At 36.4% G+C, this 21,040-nt stretch overlaps 2 protein-coding genes across 10 annotated transcripts in view; both read left to right on the top strand.

The window, feature by feature from the left end:
* NRG1 (neuregulin 1) overlaps positions 1-21,040 on the top strand; it is a 1,133,076-nt gene that overhangs the window by 992,585 nt on the left and 119,451 nt on the right. The gene's annotated exons all lie outside the window — the stretch shown is intronic.
* On the top strand, positions 1,633-20,896 carry LOC141580836 (uncharacterized). Its single transcript, XM_074383897.1, has one exon. It carries the CDS (start codon positions 20,720-20,722, stop codon positions 20,894-20,896), a length of 177 nt encoding a protein of 58 aa, XP_074239998.1. The 5' UTR covers positions 1,633-20,719.

The following is a 21,040-nucleotide window of genomic DNA, read 5'->3' as shown; positions in this document are numbered from 1 at the left end:
AGACTTTCAAATTTTTATTTTTTGTAGTATTTCTTAAGATAGAAAAGTCATTTGTGGTTATGTGATTTAAAAGAAAATATTGGCCAAGTGCGGTGGCTCATACCTATAATCCTAGCACTTTGGTAGGCCAAGGCGGGTGGATCACTTGAGGACAGGAGTTCCAGACCAACCTGGCCAACATAGTAAAAGCCCATCTCTACTAAAAATACAAAAATTATCCAGGCATGAAGGCACTCACCTGTCATCCCAGCTACTCAGAAGGCTAAGTCAGGAGAATTGCTTGAACCCAGGAGGTGGAGGAGGTTGCAGTGAGCCAAGATCACACCACTGCACTCTAGCTTAGGTGACAGAGCAAGACTCTGTCTCAAAAGAAAGAAAAAATACTATTATTTTACTGTTACCGTCTTCTAAAATAGTAAATTGTTGCTTCTACTTCATATTTTTACTAAGAAATCAGAATCCTGAAATGTATCTCATTTTAAAAGATGATGACATTCTATAATTTACCATCAAGAATAAAAGATTAGTGGAGATTAAGAGGTTTTGGAAATTAATATATATGAAATAGGATTTTGAGAGTAGTTTGGGGAACTTTTTGAAATATAACTAGAAACTTTTCAGAAAAGCATAATTAGAGTATGGTGAGTTGCATCACTCTTGATGAGCAGATACTTACCCTTGATACAGAGATAGATTTAAAAATACTATGTTACGTATCTGAGGGGATAGTTTTGTTTAGGTTGTCTGGAAATGTATGTATGTGAAAAGGTTGCAATATTATTTTTTTTAAAATAGAGACAGGGTCTTCTTGTGTTTCAAACTTCTGGGCTCAAGCAATGCTCCCACCTCAGCCTCAAAGTGCTGGGATTATAGACACGAGCCACCGCACCCAGCTTGCAATTTCCTGAACTTGTTTTGTTCCTAAGTAAGACTTGTTTTGTTTTTTTAATTTTTATTGTTTAAAGACTTGAATTGATCCAAAGAAGGGAGAAGTGATAAATTTAAAAAAGGATGCTGAGTTATAATCAAGGAATCCAGTAAAGGAAATTAATCTGTTAAAATTATAAAACCAAAATTTTACCTTTATGATCATTCCACCCCTGATTTTCTTAAAATTCATTTACTAAGAGCAGTGACTAACTGACAAGAAATTTCTGTGTCATTTGATAAAGATTTCAATACAAATGGGAATTTAAGGTATATTAAAAAATAAAATTCTGCATGACAAAATATTTAAAATGCTAGTTCTACACAAATATTGTCCTACATTTTAACCTAGATATTTACATATTGAATCAGCCTATAAAAATCCATCTTTCATAAATAATGTAGCTTTGAGAACAGATTTTTTTTTTTTTTGTATAAGTCTCAGCCTAGAAAGCTATGAAAAGGAAGTAGCTGCATTTCTTTAAGCTGTAGAATCTAATATGTCCCAGCTCTGATGAAATGTACCAGGAGGAACCTGCCTTGTCAAACAGGGTATTTTTTTTTTTTTCTTCCTTTTTTTTTTATTGCATTTTAGGTTTTGGGGTACATGTGATGAACTTGCAAGATTGTTGCATAGGTACACACATGGCAGTGTGCTTTGCTGCCTTCCGTCCCCTCACCTGTATCTGTCATTTCTCCCCATGCTATCTCTTCCCACCTCCCCACCCCCCGCCCCTCCCCCATTTCCCCCCTATTTTTTATGATGAAATGTGATATGAAGAGGCATAGCCTTACATATATCTGAGAGAAATATTAAGTAGCCATAATAGATTTTTCACAAATTTTGTATACTTCTCTTACTTGATCCAGATGTATTTTATTCCTCTGTTGTTTTCATAGAAGCTTCTTAATTTCACCTCCCTAATGTTCCAGAGCATAAATGCATCTTTGTTCAGAGTTTCCCCAAGTTATCTGTGAGGAAATAAACCATACAAAGGGTCCCTGGCTGTGTTTTAAGATAAATAGATTATGGAGGTGGGAGAATTACCTTGTGTGTGCAAATGAGATTGTGTGTGAAAGCAAGATAAAGTTTAGGAGGAAAATAGATGACTCAAAGACACCTAAGAGGTTTATTAAAACATTTAAAAATGATTTTACAATGCAGGTGAAGAGGATTGTTATTTGAATTCATTCAACTTAGTGAAAAAATAAAGAAAAATGAAAGTTAACATGCACTACATGTATACACACAGAAACAACTACAATAAAACTTTCTGCCTCTTCTTTTTTTTTTTTTTTTTTTTTTTTGAGATGGAGTCATGCTTTGTTACCAGACTGGAGTCTGGAGTACAGTGGCACTAACTAGGCTCATTGTAAACTCTGCCTACCCGGTTCTAGCGATGATTCTTCTGCTTCAGCCTCCCAAGTACCTGGGATTACAGGCATGCGCCACCACACCTGGCTAATATTTTATATCTCTGATAGAGATAGGGTTTTACCACATTGGCCAGGCTAGTCTCAAACTCCTGATCTCAAGTGATCCACCCGCCTTGGCCTCCCAAAGTGCTGGGATAACAGGCGTGAGCCACCGCACCTAGCCTCTGCTTATTTTTTGAGGTTTCTAGAACATTGGCTGTGATCTTTTGGGTAAACAGTGCACCGAGGAATGAGTCTAATAAAAGCTCCTGGTGGAGAAGGTCTTTATGAAGAACAGAGTTTGCTGTAGTCTCAATTTTCAAAATGTCATAACTTCTTCTCCCTCCTTTTTATTCGAAGTGCAGACCTGGGTATATTTTATTAAAATAATGGTCTAAAATTATTTTTTAAAAGCATTCTTTGTCCAATCAAGGAATAAAAGCAAACCCTTTATTATTTTGTAGTTAGATGTTACACTATCTTTTACTCCCTAGAAGTTCGCTCTAGGTGGTCCCTAGCTCTTGCTTGGACCACAGCTTTGCCACTTCTTATCCACAGTGGGGTGCGTATCGGTTCCCCCACCAGAATGTAAAATACTAAAGGGAAGAATTTTGATTGCTTTGTATTTCTAGTCCCATAACTTATCACTATGCCATTTCCCAGGAAGTATTTATTAAATGGATGTCAACATTATCAATAATTTAAGGAATTTTTTGTTGGATTATCATTTTTTAAAGTTATACACATATACAATTAAAAGAAAACCACCTTTACCTTAAAGCATGGACACAGATATTTAAATATTTTAAAATCAAAGTTTTAACAAACTAACAGTGGCTAAAATAATATTTATTAGAGAACTTGTAATATTTTGAGAAGCATTCACATTCTATATATGTGTATTTTTAATTTATATCTGCTTTTTACATCTGGAAGATATTTCATCATAAATAGTTGTTTTCATGGTGATTTATAAAAATCTGTTTCTCCTTTGATAGGATTATTGCAAATTGTTCCAGAATCTATTTATTAACTGGTCGCTGTTCCTCTCTGTAGTGCTGAAGAGGAACTTGCTTGGGAACAGGAGAATTGCCGTAACAGTATCAAAGTGGATTATTTTCCCTTTCTTATCTTTAATAGTAATAATAGGCAACAATAATATATTTTAATGAGCATCTTCTATGTGTGAGATGCTTCCCTCTGAGAATGGATATTGTTAGTCCCATTATATAGATGGGGAGACTGATACTCAAGACAATTCAGTATTTGTCAAGTAGTGGTAGAAGCAGGATTCAACCCCAGTCTTCCTGACTGTTCATCCTGTGTTCTTTTCACCCACAGATAGTAGAGGTTGAAGGCTCAGAAAAACACTTCTTGACTTCAGAGAGCTCTTTTTGTGACCTCTATCATACTAGGCTAAAGGGCAAATGATCATTGCAACTACTTCAGAAATGGTCCTTTTCCCGTAATGAGATGACCAAATCTGATTGTGAATCCAGTTTCCTAAGCACGATACAGAATAGACACACCCATTTACTATAATAAAAGCTATTAAAAGTAGAACAATTTTATTGGTACTTGGATAATTTTTAAAAATTGCCACGAACCTCCTCCCGTCTGCCACCCAGTGTGCACACATTTGGAATGGGGAGATAATGATGAGAATGGTATTGTAGATAAAAGGTGTATGCATTCAACATCTGAAATGCTTAGGTTATCCAAAGAAAAGAATAAACACAACATATGGCATGTAGCCTTAGCTACTTCAGGTTTGAAGTTGATGGACATATTCAGATCAGTTCTGAGAAGCAGACTACAACCATAGCTTTTGGTTTAAGTTTCAGATTGATGTGGAAGGTTATTTGTTTTAACAATCCCTATGGTAACTTTTCTTTTTTCTGTGTTTCAATTGACTTATTTTGTCAGACATTAGGTTGTTTTTTTTGTTTGTTTGTTTTTTGTTTTTTTTCGGGCAAGATGGCATTTTCATTCCCTGCTGTTGTTAACATTTAAAGCATGCAGCTTCTTCTTGTGCTGTGGTGTAAATTTCAAGTGACGGACGATGATTAAACAGAAAATGAAACTTGAATGGCATTATCTCAAAATCTGCTTAAAGCCACAACAGATATCTGTCTATAGCAATATATCACTTGGAACACATGAAAAATAAGACATTGTGGCTTTTTGTATCTTGGTTTCTTTTTCTCTGAAATCAAAGAAGAAAAATACTGATTTTTCCTGGATCACTAAAACAGTAGTATGGATTTCTAAACACAGTGGGCCATACGAACACACAGTTAATAATACCTGAACTTAAAATCACATACTGTGCACTTTACTCTTTTATACCAGTTGTACTTTCTCATTTATGTATAAATACTATAGTCACATTTTTAAAAAAGAGTATATAACTGTAATTAAAAAGCAAGTACTCAAGAAAGATACAAAGAATTAATTGGGATTACAATTCTTTCCGTATTGACTGCAAAAGCTTGGTGATCTTCTGAATTGTGCTTCAACAGTCATCTCAAGACTCCTTCCAACCCCCAAGCCTCTCCTTTTTTAACATTTGTTATTACTTAGCTATTTTATTTGGCAGGGATCCCTTCTATCTCATCTTCTAATGTACTGGCAATGGTCCTATTGCCGATATCTTAGAGCCTACTGCTGCTCGGGTAAGAGACACAGCCGAACTTTCTAGCCTCTGCATCCTTATAAATAATGCATCTGGTTTCCTGTAACTACATGAACTCTTAGACTTTCGTAGGCATTTCTTTGTTAGTCAGGGTAAAAGAGTTGGGAGATGAACAGTTGTGGAAATAGTGGTAGGCAGTTATTATCAATGATTAGAACCTGAGCCCATGACATATGCATTAATCATTGGGTTAATGCTAATGGAATGCTTATGGTATTTACAGTAGATATAAACAAGAAATAGAAAAAGAATATCTTTGCTGACCAAACCACATGCTTAATTCAACATGGGAAATTCTGATGATGTTAATCTAGGATGCTTTGAGACTCTGTTGCTCATAGTTGGACTTAATTTACTACTCATTAAAAAAACTCTTTTAATTTGCACAGAATTCACTGGATTTTTGGGTGTGGACACATTTGTTCTTGAGAACAATAGCAACAAGATCTTAGTTTTACCCAGTACCTAATGCTCCATGTAGCTTAGTGGTATAACAAATTATTGAATTTGTAATAAAAAGGTAAATGCTGTGTTAATAAGTTAATAGCAAAGTAAATAATGCATATTTATACTTTTAACTTCAAAGTGTTTTATAAACTTGTGGCATTAAAAATTAATGTTTTATTTTTGAGCATCAGAGAAAATAGTATTTAAATAAGAGAAACCAATTTTTAAAGTGAAAATAATTTTAGCAACTTTTAAAAATGTACCTTTAAGCCACGTTAATATAAAATGAGTTCCATTGAAGTAAACACTCTTTTCTTCACTGGACATGCCTGAATTGGACCTGTCACACAATGACAATGTTCAATGTTATGATTATACTGTAAGGACAAAAAGTTCAAATTGCTTTAGATGTGGCCAGGCGCGGTGTCTCATGCCTGTAATCCCAGCACTTTAAGAGGCCAAGGCTGATGAGGTCAGGGGTTCGAGACCAGCCTGATTAACATGATGAAACCCCATCTCTACTAAAAATACAAAAATTAGCTGGGCGTGGTGGTGTGCACCTATAATCCCAGCTACTCAGAAGGCTGAGGCAAGAGAATCACTTGAACCTGGAAGCAGAGAATTTGGTAAGCCAAGATCGGGCCACTGCACTCCAGCGTGGATGACAGAGCAGGACTCTGTCTCAAAAAAAAAAAAAAAAATTGATTTAGATGCTGATGATAAATTTGTTGCTCTAGAGCCTTGTATATTTTTATGAGAAGGGAAAATTGTTTCTAACATGATACAGGATGTTCATCCTGATCATTTTATTATTGATTTATTTAGTTACCATCAGTTCATCTCTGAGCACCTCATTCATTTAAAAAGATGATCCTTGTAAGTTTAATTGTAAAACTCTTTCTCATCCTCTTGAGCATCTGACATGCCAACGATTTTGCAAAGCTAGGTGGTTATCAGGACTAACCAGTTAAAATGTTTAACACTTACTTCTTTGATTGCTATAGAACCTGTTATTAATTAACCTAGTATCTATAAGTAACAAATTTTTAAATCAGATATACATCTGTATGCATGTAATTCATTCTTTTCTCTTTGATTTTTGACTACTTTTTTATGCTGATACTTTAGAATTTCTGTGAAATTAACACATTTCCTTAATAATTCACAAAATTTGACTAACTGTACTTTAAAATTGTGCTTTGGGTATCACCAGTACATAAGAAAGCTTCAATTCCTCAAAAAGATAATAATAAACTGTATTAATGCTTTCTTTTATTTATTTTAATTCATCTACCAAAAACAATCGAGTCAACAGCTTTAAAAAAAATTCAATCATTAAATGACTGCAACAGCCTAGTCTGTTTTTGTGGCTGTTTTGTCTTGACGGTTACCGAGAATGGAAACAGATAGATTATGTTTGTCTGCTTATAATTGTCCAGTACCTCCAAAGGCCTCTTGCCTAGGCATGATCTCTTCTAGAATTGAATTCTGCATTCTTCTTATATCACTAATCAAACAAAACGCTATCAGAAGAAAACATTTCCATAACTGGATCTGGAGTGAAGGAAAATTTTAGATACTTAGACATGCACATACAATAAACAGTGTTTCCTGACAGGATCGTTAAAAAATATTACTCCACTATATGTCAACTTTATAAATAGAATCCATTATAAGACTATCGGCTCTTACTTCTGAAGTCTGCCTTTATACCCACCTAAGATTAGGAAACCTAAGTCTTCCACTAGAATGTAAATATTATGGAAGCAGAAACTATTGCAATCTCTTTCCCCAGTGCCTGCTTTCCTCTTCCTCTCAGTCTTGAATAGGGCCTGGTACATATGAGGCACTTGCTTAAAAAAATCATTGAAGGAATGAATGAAGTTGCTTAAGGCTGGGAGCAGTAGTCTGTAAGTGAGTAGATTCTCACCTGTAGTCCCAGCACTTTGGGAAGCTGAGGCAGAAGGATCGTTTGAGACCAGGAGCTCGAGACTAGCCTGAGCAACGTGGTAGGATCCCATCTTTACAAAGAAATTTTTTAAATTAGCCAGGTATGGTGATGCATACCTCTAGTCCCAGGTAATTGAGAGGCTGAAACAGGAGGATCACTTGAGCCCAGGAGTTTGAGGCTGAGCAAGATCCTGTCTTTAAAAAAAAAAAAAAAAAAAAAAAGTTGCATAAAGCAGCAGAGACAAGATCAACCTTAAATGTCTGTGGAAAAACTTTGAATATACATACATTTTAAAAACCAAATGGGAAATCTGTGGCAGAAGCAGCATTAACTACTGACCTGATCTTCCCTTTTCAGTTTAATTTGAGTAATTTCTAATTCGCTGTAATTGTATGGTGCTTTCAAATACTGATTAAAACTCTCAAAAAATTGAAAAAAACAAATTACATTTTCCTGCTAAGCTCTGAGTTTGTGGCATGCCTTATTCCCTCATCTTGTTGATGTTCAAAGAAATATGCAACAGAGGGCCATCATACTGTTTAGTATGTTAAATTATTTTCATTCATGTAAATGCATGTACTTGCTAGCAACATTATTTAAATGGGTTGGTTTCATCATGGCTAGACTTAAGACACATCACATCGTTAAGTGGACAACCTAATTAATATTCCATATTAAATCCTGGTATTGGAAAAAACTAATATAAAAAATAAATCTTCCAAAGTAGAAATTGTAATATGTATGTGAACAATAATCTCATATTTTTTCTTCTTTTCTCCCCTGTTCCCATACTGAGTCTTGTGTAAGTCCAAATAAACATTTTACTATAGAAATCAATGACAGAAACAATGATCTGTCATGTAATTGATGATTCAAAAAATTTTTTTTGAAAGTCCTCTTCCATACTTTATATCAGTATAAAGATTTTGTACAGTACTACAGAAACATGGCCTTTGAAGTTCAGAAGGTTTAAATCTTTGTGTCACCACTTACTAGCTATGTAATTGTGGGTTATCTGTGGTTTTTTTAATCCTCACTTTTTCTACCTCTAAAATAAGAAGAGTATCAGTTACTTTGCAGACTGGTTGAGAAGATGATAATAAGGACTGATGTATATATACTACTTGACACAATGTCTGACCTGTTTCTGTTTTTCACAGTCAGCCTTACCTCCCATTTTCTAAGGTGACTTAGACTTTATCACTCTAAAAATTCAAATCATGCCTTCACTCTCTGCAGATCGTACTTGCTACTTTATAAAAAAAAGAAAAAAAAAGGAAAACTATAAGATGGAAATTACTTTAATTTCCTGTTACCAAATCTACAAACCCTAGCGCAATGCCTGGCACACATGGTCGTTTAGTAAACATCTTTTGGATGGATAGGTGGATGGGTAGCTAAGTAAATTAACATATAGATTAGGTCTTTAGAAATGGTAACTCTTTTTATTACACCCTGTACAGTGACCTTAAAATTTGACATCTACTGCTTTTGAGAAGCAGGTCATCTTGAGGTTTTCCATTTTGTACTTGCCAGATTGTGAAAAGAAGTTCGTTTAAATCCGCACAGCACATCTCCTGATCAGTTGGCTGAATTACAGTAATGCCATTTCATTTTGAGTTGGGCAATTCAAGCATTTAGCCCAGATTTTTTTTTTTTTTTGACAGTAAGGTAATTATTTTTGTACTCATTCAACATATTTCCCTCCTACCATAGGTTACATAAAACCACCTGTCTCTGGGAGCACAGTTAGTTCTCTGCATGAGATTTCTGCAAATGTTTTACGCTGTCATCGCACTTTTAAGAAAATGTAGCCATCCCTCTGCTATTTTCTGCCTTGCCAAATGCTTAGGTACCTTGGAAAACTACTTAATTAGTACTACTTATCTCACTAAATTCTTTGGTCTTAAGGTTGTGAATGGATAACAATGAGTTAATTTTTGGTGTGTCCTGAAGTTTCCCATCCAAAACTTTTTTCTTTGAATCTTTTTTGGGGTGAAAAAGAAGAATTTGGGGGATCTAGAGGTACATTGATACTTTTTAGATGCCTTTGATATCAGTCAGTAAACAGTAGGAGACATTTGGAAGAGCATAGAAGAGAGTGAGCTAATTCCAGGTATTTAGCCCCACGTTAAGGAGACTTAACCTGAGGCTGGGTTATTTCTCTGACCTCTAGGGACAGAGTAGTGGCAAAGCCTTCCAGTGGTAACATTTTTGAGAAACACTTCAAAAGACTTATGTTTTGTTTTAGAATCCTATCTCAAAGCATTTCAAACCATTTAAGTTAAGCTTTTCCTTTCTTACTGGACGTATGGGGAGGGTGCAAAATGAAGCATATGATTGAAGCACTGCACTGCAGTGATTTGTAAAAGAAGGACTTTTCCTGCTAGGTTAAATTGCTCTGTATGCCTCTTGCTGTCAGGGACATGATTTAGTTAAATACAGATGCTTTTAGAGGGGCTTTGTACTGCATCATACATATTTAATAGTTTATAAAATATCTGTATGAATCACTGGGTGGAAAATCCAGCAGCAGAGAAGCTCAGCCTTCACATGGGAGCCTCTGGCCTTATGGTCCACTGACCAGTTGGCCACTGGAAGAGGTGTGTTCAGAATGGGAGTGTCCTGAATAATCCAAGGATTCTATTTATTTCAACAGAATAAGCATACCATCTGATCTTTCAGATTTTTTCAGTAATGTGAACTTTACATTTTCCCAAGTCACATTATTCATAGATGTTCAAATTCCCCAGTGATTGAAGTATAGCATTAAGGAAAATCCCTTCTCAATAAATAAATGGTATCGGGTGAGGAGAGGGGGGCAGAAAAAGCTCTTAGATGTTCTATAGCAATTAATGATTTGCCATTTAAAGATATCTCACTGTCATTAGATAACAGTTAAAATTGTGGATCTTTTACTCTTGATATAATTTTGAAATTCATCTTAAAATCAATTCCATAAAATGGGAAAAGGTGATGATGGGTGGGGCCTGGAGGGGTGATGCAGAGGAGGAAAAAAAATAACCAAGTGGAGGTTACTAAATGTAGAATTGGTGGATTATTTTGTTTGTTTGGCATAGGTAATGAGTTTTATAATAAAATTTACTGTAGTATATCAAGATAGGCTTTTTATATGTGAACCCAGAAACATCATGAAAAAATTTTGAAAATTTTCCAGCATTTTATTATGAAATTTTTAAACATAGAGAAAAGGTGAATTAACTGCACAATAAACAAAATTATGCCAGCTACCAAGATTATACAGTTAATATTTTCCTAGATTTACTTAGCAAATGTCTACCCAATTATCTATTAATTTTTTATTTTTTGATGAAATTTCAAGGATACATGAATTCATGTTACCCCAAAATATCCCAGTATGCATGGTATACATATTTTATTACATTCTTAAAAATTACATATAGGTCATGGATAATACTATCAAATAGAATATATGTTTCTCTCCGATAAGCCACCGTATTTGGACCAAGCATTATCTAGTCATCATATTTCATAATGTAACTCAGCCAGTAGCAATCTTCTTGCTCGTGCTCCTTGTTAAGGACTACTTCCCCTGTCCCAGGCTTTGAATTCTCCAAATCAAAACAGGATGTAACCTTGGCTCCCTGATTCCCAGATACTAACCATATTTGATACAATTTGTGTTTGAGCTACTGTAGTAATGTCCAGTGATTCCCGTTTTTGGTGAACTGCCTTGCTATCCTCTGGAGTTTCTTTATTCTGTACTTTCCTATGTAAGCAATCAAGCTAATTGTAATGCTCCTACGATTCAGGTAACGTCGAATCTCCAGCCTGTTCTCAGGGGAAGTTGTTGGGTTCTGGAGCACACTTTTTGTATGCTCCCTTAATTTGATAAAATGCTGTTTGATAACAGAGTCCAAATATGAATATTAGTCTCTGAATATCTTTCAGAAAAAGGGCCATTAAGTAGAGTTGTGACCACAAGTGGTTGTGGGAGTATTATTAAAGAGTAAACTTACATGTAGAAATGGTCCCAGGAAATGCTCAAAGTGAGGTATTGGTACAGAGATCATTCATGGCCCCAAGTGAGAGAAAAATCTAAACTATCTAATCAAGTGTGTGTATCTGCAATGGCAGCATGTAACTAAAGAGTTTTTCTTTACAGAAATTAATTAAAAAGGAGAAATAGATGTGATTTTTAGTCCTAACTCTGAAATTAATTTCTTTGTGACTCAGCAGGTTTTTTTTTTATTTTTTACCTCCCAAGAACATTTTTCTTTTTGTATAAAATAAAATTCATGGGTAAGACCTGATGGAGCTCCAACATACAATCAATTTAAAAAATTAATTATTATTGAGATTGTAGTTGACCTTTGCATTAAATGTAAATTCTTTTACTTACTGAAATAGAAAAGAAACAAGTCCATTCTCTTTTTTTTTCCTCCTGTGTTTTAGAGATATAGTCTCCCTATGTTGCCCAGGCTGGTCTCGAACTCCTAAACTCAAGCAATCCTCCTGCCTCATCCTCCCTAGTAGCTGGGATGAGAGGCAGGAGCTACCCATCAGAGAAAAAAGAAACAAGTCTTTCTTAAATAAGTCTGACTCTAGCAACCTATTGGGTGGTTTATGATAGAAATATTTGAGCTGGAGGTCAAATCATAGGATATTTTTATAACTTTCAAATTCATATCTTTTTAAGTTATATAAATTATAACAATGCAGAAAAGTTTTCCACCCCTTAGGCTGAAAAGCAGCAGAAAATATGAGATTGGCACTTCGTTTTAAATGGGATACTTCTGCTTCCATGAGCATCATAAGGGTTATGACCTTATAGTAGTGTTTCGACACTTAGGTGGTTCACTAGGAAGGCTCAATCAGTTCTGGAAACTGCACATATTTTTATTTCTCCTTCCCCCCCCCCCCAACTTTGATGCAATTTTATATTTTTATTTTGATCAGCAACAAGGAGAAAAAAAAACTGTGTGTACTCTAAGGAAAATATATAAGATGTTTTCTCTGGCTGAAGTCTTTTCAGATTTAGAAATTTGAACTGGCTGGGCATGGTGGCTCACACCTATAATCCAGCAATTTGGAAGGCCACTGCAGGAGGATCATCTGAGGTCAGGAGTTTGACACCATCCTGCCCAACATGGCAAAACTCTGTCTCTACTAAAAATTAAAAAATTAGCCAGTCGTGGTGGTGCATGCTTGGTAATCCAAGCTACCCAGGAAGCTGAGGCACTGTAACCTGGGAAGCGGGGACTGCAGGGAGCCAAGATTCTGTCACTGCACTTCAGCCTAAGTAACAGAGTGAGACTCCATCTCAAAAGAAAATAAATAAATAAAAGAGAAAAGAAATTTGAACCATGTTTAAAAGTGAAAGACTTCAGGTAATCCTCCCTTTCCTCAAGCTTTCTTTTTCTGGGTATATTGTGCGAGTATATTTATACATGGGCTTATATGAAGTTTCAGTTTCTTGAATAGCTGGTACTCTCTTATGAGTAATTCATAACTGCCTTCACATGTGTATAATCTCATGCTCAACCATTTCTCTCTATTTTAAGCAAGAGATTTAAAAATCAAATTAACACATATTTCTAGAGCATTTGCTATAAGTGATATGCTGTGCTATATACTAACTAACTACATTCCTGGGTTGATTGGGGGACCAGTTTGTAGAATTGGCTGACAAGTTCAGTTTTAAACTGAACTTTAAAACGAATAGCTAGTGCTTACGTGTAAGTCAAGTTCAATGACTCCCATTTTTAAAACTTTGCTGAATTTGTATTAAGCTGACGTTGGTTATCAAGGTATTTCTTCCTTGTTTTTAGCTAAAACATACTGCATTAAAATACATCCATTGTCATTTTTGTTAAATAAGATTGCACATGGATATGTGCCTCAAAGGAAAATTATATCTTGCATTTTTGTTACATTTGCCAGAAGAATGAAAAACAACAGAAACTGTCTCTGAGCTGTGCTGCTGTATGCCCTGAACTTAACTGTAATAGTGAATATTAATAAGATACAGCAAAGATGTTTACTAAAGGTACCTAAGCCAACATTTATTGCTCTAGTAAATATTATGAATAGCCATTTATCCACATAACCTCATATTAGTCAATATAAAGATGTTTCTTTTGTTTTTTTCTTCTTTTTGTCATACACACACACAAAACGCAAATATACATAATAATTTAACATTATTTGCATTTATTCCCACTGGTAAAACCCATGTCTCAAAGATGTTTTCCCACAGTTTATTCATCGTTCTTCTGTGTCATTTTCACTGGATGATGCATTTGTTTAACAAATGTCTGCTGTGTGCCAGGCATGCTGTCGGTACTGGGGGGTATAGCAGTGGACACAGACACAAGTGTGTGCCCTTATGGAGCTGACATTGTGGTGTTGAGTTTATGACACATTTAATAAAAAAGCACAGATAATACAGGAAGACTGTCACTTGTCCCTCATCCTTGGCACATATTTCCAGTGGAATACTTCATCCCAAAGATCTCAGAAGCACATCCACACTAAAAACATAATAAATGGTTATGACATTGAGAGTCTAAATTCAAAACACTTATAAGAACGTGAGCAAAGGCTTATCTTTCTATCCTGTTTTATATACTAAACTATTTTTCACTGTTCAGTGCCATCCTGTTTTTCTATTTCAAATATACCTATTGGCAGGCATCGCGGCTCACACCTGTAATACCAGCACTTTGGGAGGCTGAGGTGGGAGGATTGTTGAGGTCAGGAGTTTGACACCATAGTGAGTTATGATGTCATCATTGCACTCCAGCATGGGTGAGAAAGTGAGACCCTACTTCTACAAAATAATAATAATAATTTAAAATAAATTAGCCAGGCATGGTAGTGTGCACCTGTAGTCTCAGCTACTTGAGAGGCTAAGGTGGGAGGATCGCTTGAGCCCAGGACATCAAAGCTGCAGTGACTATGATTGTGCCACTGCACTGCAGCCTGGAAGACAGAGTGAAACCCTGTCTCTACATATATACATAAATATACATATACGTATATATAAATATTAACATAAGTTCAGAGTTCATAGTTAATAATTGCCTAAGATTCATTGCCACATTGCCTATTGACACTTTCTAGAAGAAAGGGCACCCTACACATAACAAAGTCTGATTTTTCATTGAGTTGAAATTCACACAGCAAAATTCGCCATTTGAAAGTCAACAACTCAGTTGCATTTATTGCAATGTTATGTAACCATTCCTTCCATCTAGTTCCAAAACTTTTCCAGAGGAATTTTAAAAGAAGGGCAACTTGTATAATGATCATTAAACTGTATGTGTCAAAAACTAATGATTTCACTTACAGGGAGTGAGAAATTAATAGGTTCTCCCAAAGTAAAGCAAACTTACTCTAACTATTATATGCAATTGAAGTATCTTTCCATGTAATATTCTAGCATCCTCATCTTTGAGATCATTTACTCTATCTTCAGTTATAAAGGATGTTAACTCATAAAGAACAAAATGCACCAGAGTAAATTGCTCATCATGTTACAGAATGAGAACACAGAGCACAGTCAATATCAAGCACTTGATATAGCATCTCGCAAAGTAATGTTAAAATTCAGTCAAATTGTCTGTTCTGAGAACATTTACAATGGGTAAGAATAATCAGTCTTGACTCACCTTTAAAGTGGGCAGAAAAGGCATGCCCAGTAAGATAAAATGAGTTTCATTGATCTCACCCATTTTGCATCATAAATAATGTGGAAGAACATCAATAGCACATGGGTTTGGTCTGCTCTCAGAGAACTTTTCTCTTTAGCTGGATAGAGAGGTGTGACAAGAAAAAGTTAAATATTGACATATTCCAAACTTTCCATCCATTGATAGGATCTGTGGTAGTTGAGTTTCGCTAAATCAGGCTAAATTCATTCATGGCATATTTTGGAACAGAGAAATTTGATAAGGAAGTATCTGACCAGGACATGAAAAGACTTGAAAAAAATAGAGGATATTTTAGATGATGGATATGAATAAGGCCTACTTATTTATTAGAGACACCGTAATCTGTGTAATGCAATCCCAGTGAAAAGTAAAACCAAGTAAAATGTATGTGTTGAATGGATAGCACAGCTCTAAGTTTGGAAAAGATACTAATAATCTTTGCCTTCAAATAAATTGCATTCTTCAGCCCTGTATACATGATATAATTAAATGATGACACAGGACTGTGAAAATGTGCCCCCAATAAATGGTACAGTTAAGAAATGCTAGATTTATGATTTGGAAAAATGGGAAGGGCTCCATCAAGGAGCTGAGACTTAGCTAAGGGCATGTCTTTTGGATAAGTGAAAGAAGCCAACAGACGCACTGGTGTACTTTATCCTCCAGAGAAGCTGCAAGTTTTTAAAGTTTAACTTTAGGGCCTGGAGCTTTCTTGTGAAAATTGTTATTTCATAATTCATCAGCAAATAAAAAAATAAATAATTGTCATTTGTATGTAGTGATCTCCCCAAATGAAATGACCACTGTCATCATTTATTCTCTATTAGATACTATGAAGTAAATTCTACTCTTTTGCCAGCCATAAAACTTAGGAACAAGGATAAACTTTTTCAGAGATGATGTTTTTAGAGTCATATCACCAAGATACAGGAAAAAATGTCAAAGAGAAAATAAGTTAGTAATATGGTCAAAAGCAAAATGGCATTTATCATTCCCTTTCATCTGTGGAAGCTACCGTACAGTTTTCTGATAATAAAGCAAATAAAAGTAAAGCAGAACAACATAGCCTTGCCTAAATTGAAGTAGCAGTGGAATTTTAGTATTTTTTATTTGATGAAATTATGGGATTTTTTTTTTCTTCATTGAAGCCAGCTTAGAAGGAAGCTGAAATATTATGAAAGTGGATCAGAAATGCAAGTATATTTTACTTTATTCTGCCAAATCCTATTCTATATTATTGTGTCTCTTCTTGATCCAGGTTGGTATGCTAGCATTTGCTTCTATATCCTCTGTGGCAAATTAATTGCAGCTGTAAATTCTTTGCCACTTTCTCTCTCAGAATTTATTTCCTCTGTTCTTGAGTCTGGGCTGGCACGGTGACTTTTTAACCAATGGGATGCAGTGGAAATAGTTTGTGTGCTGCTTCCAGGCATAGTCTTTCAAGAGAACTGGCAGTTTGGGTTTTCTTCCTCTTTGAGTCCTTTCCCTCAGAAACTGGCCACCATGCTGTGGGAAGCTCAAGCCACAAGGAGAGACCACAGGTTAGTGCCCCATTCCACAGTGTCAGCTGGCATCTAGCAGCAGCTGCCAGTCATCATGTGTAGGAGCCATCTTGAATGTTTCCACCCAGTTGCTCCTCACCTTCAGCACCAGCTGACATCAAATGGAGCAGAAGAACCACTCAGCTGAACCCAGTAAGCCTACAGAATAAAGCAGTGATTTTTTAAAGCTATTTCAGGGTGATTTGTTTCACAGCAATACATAACTGAAATAGCTTCCCAAAAAAGCCCTGGAATAAGACCATGGAAGAGCTCATTTGATTTAAATGATAAAGAGATAATATTTAAATGGCCTATGCTTAATTTTTATAACTTCTAAAATGATGATTTCATAATTTATCAGCAAATAAAAAAATAAATAATTGTCATTTATATGTAATGATCTCCCCAAATGAAATGACTGCTGTCATCATTTATTCTCTATTAGATACCGTGAAGCAAATTCTACTCTTTTGCCAGTCATAAAACTTAGGAGCAAGGATAAACTTTTTCAGAGATAATATTTTTAGAGTCATATCAAACTTTTTCAGAGATAATATTTTTAGAGTCAATTTCTAAAAATTGTTAGGCAAAATTTTAGAGGTCTTACTTTGGAAACTAGATCCTTTTAAGTCTGTTTACAAATTATATTAAGGTATTAATTCCTGTTTCATTGTTATGTATTCTGGTTGTCATAGTCTCTCCTTGAAGTGATATGTAAACAACAATGTAATCAAATATACCTTTTTGATGAAAAAACAAAAGCAGTATTTTTCAGCAGAAATAGGATGAATCAGAACTTACTCAAATCTTGGCCCTATTATTTAATAGCTATATGTCCATGGCAAAATTACCTAAGCTGCCTGGGCCAATGAAATTTAAAAAAAAAAAAATTTAAGATAAATATGAACTGTGTGGGATTAGTGAAGATCAGAAATAATGTATGTTATGAACCTAGCAGAATGCCTGAAACCTAGGTGGAACTCATGAAGATAGCTTTTATTGTTGTGAGGGAGATGGTGATAAAAGGTTTTAAAGGGTAGTAAAAATTTGTCTAGTTCATTTTTCTAAGAGGACATGGAAATGGGGGTGTTCCTGGGCTTTATTGGGGTAGAGCTTAAAGGGTTTAAATGACATATCCTTGCAGTTCTTCCTACAAACATGCAGGTTTTATCCAAAGGAAATTCTTCCCCCTAACCCCATTCACACTTTCCTTTCTCACTCTTTTATTGCTATAGAGGATTTGATAAAGGAAGAAAGGCAACTTCTGGGTCCTAGTCCCAAGGGTAGAATGAATGGAGAATTCCTTTTATTCTTTACCTCCCATCCTTCTCTCTTTCCCCAGTTACGTTCATTTTTTAATTTTGTGGGAAAAAAAACACACAGTTTTATAGGAAGCTGGCTGTCTGCGACTAATCTTAGCACCAGGGTGCCACAGATTTCCTGGAATCCTTTTCCAGGTGGAAAACAGACACATCCCAAAGTCTCATTGATGTAGTCCAAGGGAATGAGTACTTGTGGCAGTCCATAGGATTCTCTCTCTGATGTTTTGTCCTAGTCTTTGTATAAAATGTTGGTTTTCTTTACAAGTGCTGGGCATTTTCAGTGTTACAGCTATAACAATGCCCAGTAACTGGGCATTGTCTGCTGAATATGTTTGCTCTTAATGATTGAGGTAAGGTGAATAATTGCTATTGGTGCAACATAAAGAACACTTTTCTAAACTATGGGTTATCATTCTTGGTATTTTCTCATATCTGCCTGACTTGGGGCCACATGAACCCCATTTTGGTCTTTGAAATTTAGCTGACCTTGGCCTTGGATGAAATGCCAGTGTATTGAGTATAATATTTTTGGTTTGGGTCAAAACTCAGGACTTCAGTGCCATAATTTCAACTGGGTGCTTTTGGAAGGAATTATAAATTACCCTGATTTAGCCTAAACACCTGCTGGTATTATTTTTGAATATTTACATGAATATTGATCATTGAAATCTTACTATCTTTCAGTTTGAATATTTTAAATGCTTCTATAGACATTTTCTACACTGTGAAATTGTATGTCCTTTGCTAGAATCTTTGTAAGAGAGTTATCACTGCTTTAAAATCAAATAAGCCTGGAAGATAAACACAGGAATTATTTTAAAACACCATTTACTGGTATGTAAATGCAGGTTATAGAGAGATGAACTTAAGGGTAACTCATGTTGCCTATAAACTTGTCATAGTCATGGTTACAATTATGCAAATTGGTGCAGGCTTTTATTGTTGTTAGTGATAGTACTGCAAACACAGTTTAAAATGTTAAAACCCTTTGAATCATTTATAATTATGGACTAATTTCATCTTAAAGGAGGAAGTGATAATATTCTTATCTCCTGCCATTTACAGCTGAAATATACTTCAAAGCAGCAGAGATTGTGCACTACAAAATATAATGTGCTTAAAGCAGATTTTCCTGGGACTTGAGTTCTAAATTTTACTGCTTCAGGGACTCATATGGTGGCTCTGTAGTATAGATTTAGAGAGAGTTTTAAAGACCCCTATCGATATAGGTGAACAAAATGGTTCCTTGGAAACCGTTTAGACGTACAGGGACATTAAGTGTGGATTTCAGGTTCAGATGCATATTGTGTACAGTGACAAGCAGCAGAGGGCTTGGAGAAGCCTGTGGTCTCTATTAAGAACAGTGCATTTCTTCTGGTGTTTTAATGACTGTTGTTTTAAAAGAAAAAAAAAATCAGCATTGAAACTATCTGGAAGGTAAAAGCTCCTGAAACCTAACCCAGAAGGCATGCTCTCATAGAAAACTCTTCTTAGTACTTGCAGTGCGGTGATAGTTGAGGACATGTGGTATGTATTACAGTGCCAGGGAATTCAAACCTCTGCAGTGTGGAGTCACCATGAAAGGCTAATCTAAAAATGAAGTGGTAGCTTTGCTCGCATCGTAACTCTCTTACTTACCGGTGCTTTCTATTAGCTTGACATCGGTTAGCTTGACATTAGTCTAGTCTGCTTTGGGTGAGACAGAAGAAATGAAATTCAAAGGGGACTCCAGCAGAGGATATATGGGCTGCCACCCCCTCCCCTAGCACTCCCTCCAGAGGTACTCAGCATTTCTCCCTGGGCATGACAAAATCTTACATAGTCATTGCAAAAAGGGCTAAAGGCAGAGCTGTCCATGGTTAGGGGAAAAAAATGTTTGAACTGTTGGTTAAAAACCAGGTAATAACAGTCCTCTTAGTGAACAAAACTTACTAGAGGGCTACGGAAGGAATGCTATCTCTCAGCAGCAGGCAGAAAGAAATTGCTGTTGAAAAGCTTACCTCTCTAGGGAGGAATCAGATATCAGACTTCGCCAAGCCTCAGGTCCAACCCAGAAGGTCCCACCTACACCCCCCCACCCCCCTCCCCATCTCAGCTTTGTTAGATTGCTAGCATCGATCGCTGGCTTTTTCTGACCCAACAGTGGGTGAAGGAAAGAGCCTGAAAGCCGGCAAGGTGGGGGTGGAAGAAGACTGGGACCACTTTTGTAGAGAAAGAAAGAAAAAGAGAGTAAAACGGGTGGGGGCCATGGGGACCAGGCTTAACTGATGCCCGCCTGCCTCTCTTTGATTTGATGGCCTTTATTCCTTCTAATTGGATAAAATAGGAAGTCAGTGGCGGTCCTGTGCGGCTGGGATACTGATTTTACTCAGACCAGCCTGCAGTTCTAGAGTATGGATAGAGAGTGAAAAGTGGGGGTTGGGAGAGGGGGAGGAAAGAGCGAGGAGAGAGAGAGGACGGGCTTGGATGAAGAGGGGAAAGAAAGAGAAAGAGACTGAAGCAGAGAAGAGCCGCAGAGGAAGAAAGTGAATGAGCACTCAAGAAGGACAAAGAGGAGTAGCCGGGGGTGGGTGGAGGCGGGGCGGGGAAGGGAGTGACCGCCCCTCCTGGCCGCGCTCGTGCCTCCCCAGCCCTCGGTGTTTGCAGTGATGCTCCGAGGGCAGGCACCTGCTGCTCTGTAATGATTCAGCCCCTTTCGGCCGTCGTCGCGCTAACACAACAGGATGCTGTTGCTATTGTCACTGCTGCCTCTCCTGCTGCCGCCGCCGCCGCCGCCGCTGGTCCTCCTCCTGCTTTTACTTCTCCTGCATGACAGTTGTTTTCTTCATCTGAGCAGACACCAGCTTCAGATGCTCGAGGTGAGAAACATGCCTTTCAGTTTGGGCTACTGGTTTACTTAATTCACCAGCTGGCAGCTCCGTCGATCTATTTTGGTCCCTGTCCTCTTGACCAGCCCGGGATGGTTTGGAGAAGCGTTTAAAAGAACTCGAAAAGTGGCTCAGAAACAGCAGCTTAGAGAATTATTAAGATATACTTTGATTTTG

The sequence above is a fragment of the Saimiri boliviensis genome, chromosome 13 (assembly GCF_048565385.1).
Source record: "Saimiri boliviensis isolate mSaiBol1 chromosome 13, mSaiBol1.pri, whole genome shotgun sequence".
In the NCBI taxonomy this organism is placed as follows: Eukaryota; Metazoa; Chordata; class Mammalia; order Primates; family Cebidae; genus Saimiri; species Saimiri boliviensis.
The sequence above is the reverse complement of the archived record's forward strand: the minus strand, read 5'-3'. Positions and strand labels throughout refer to the sequence as shown.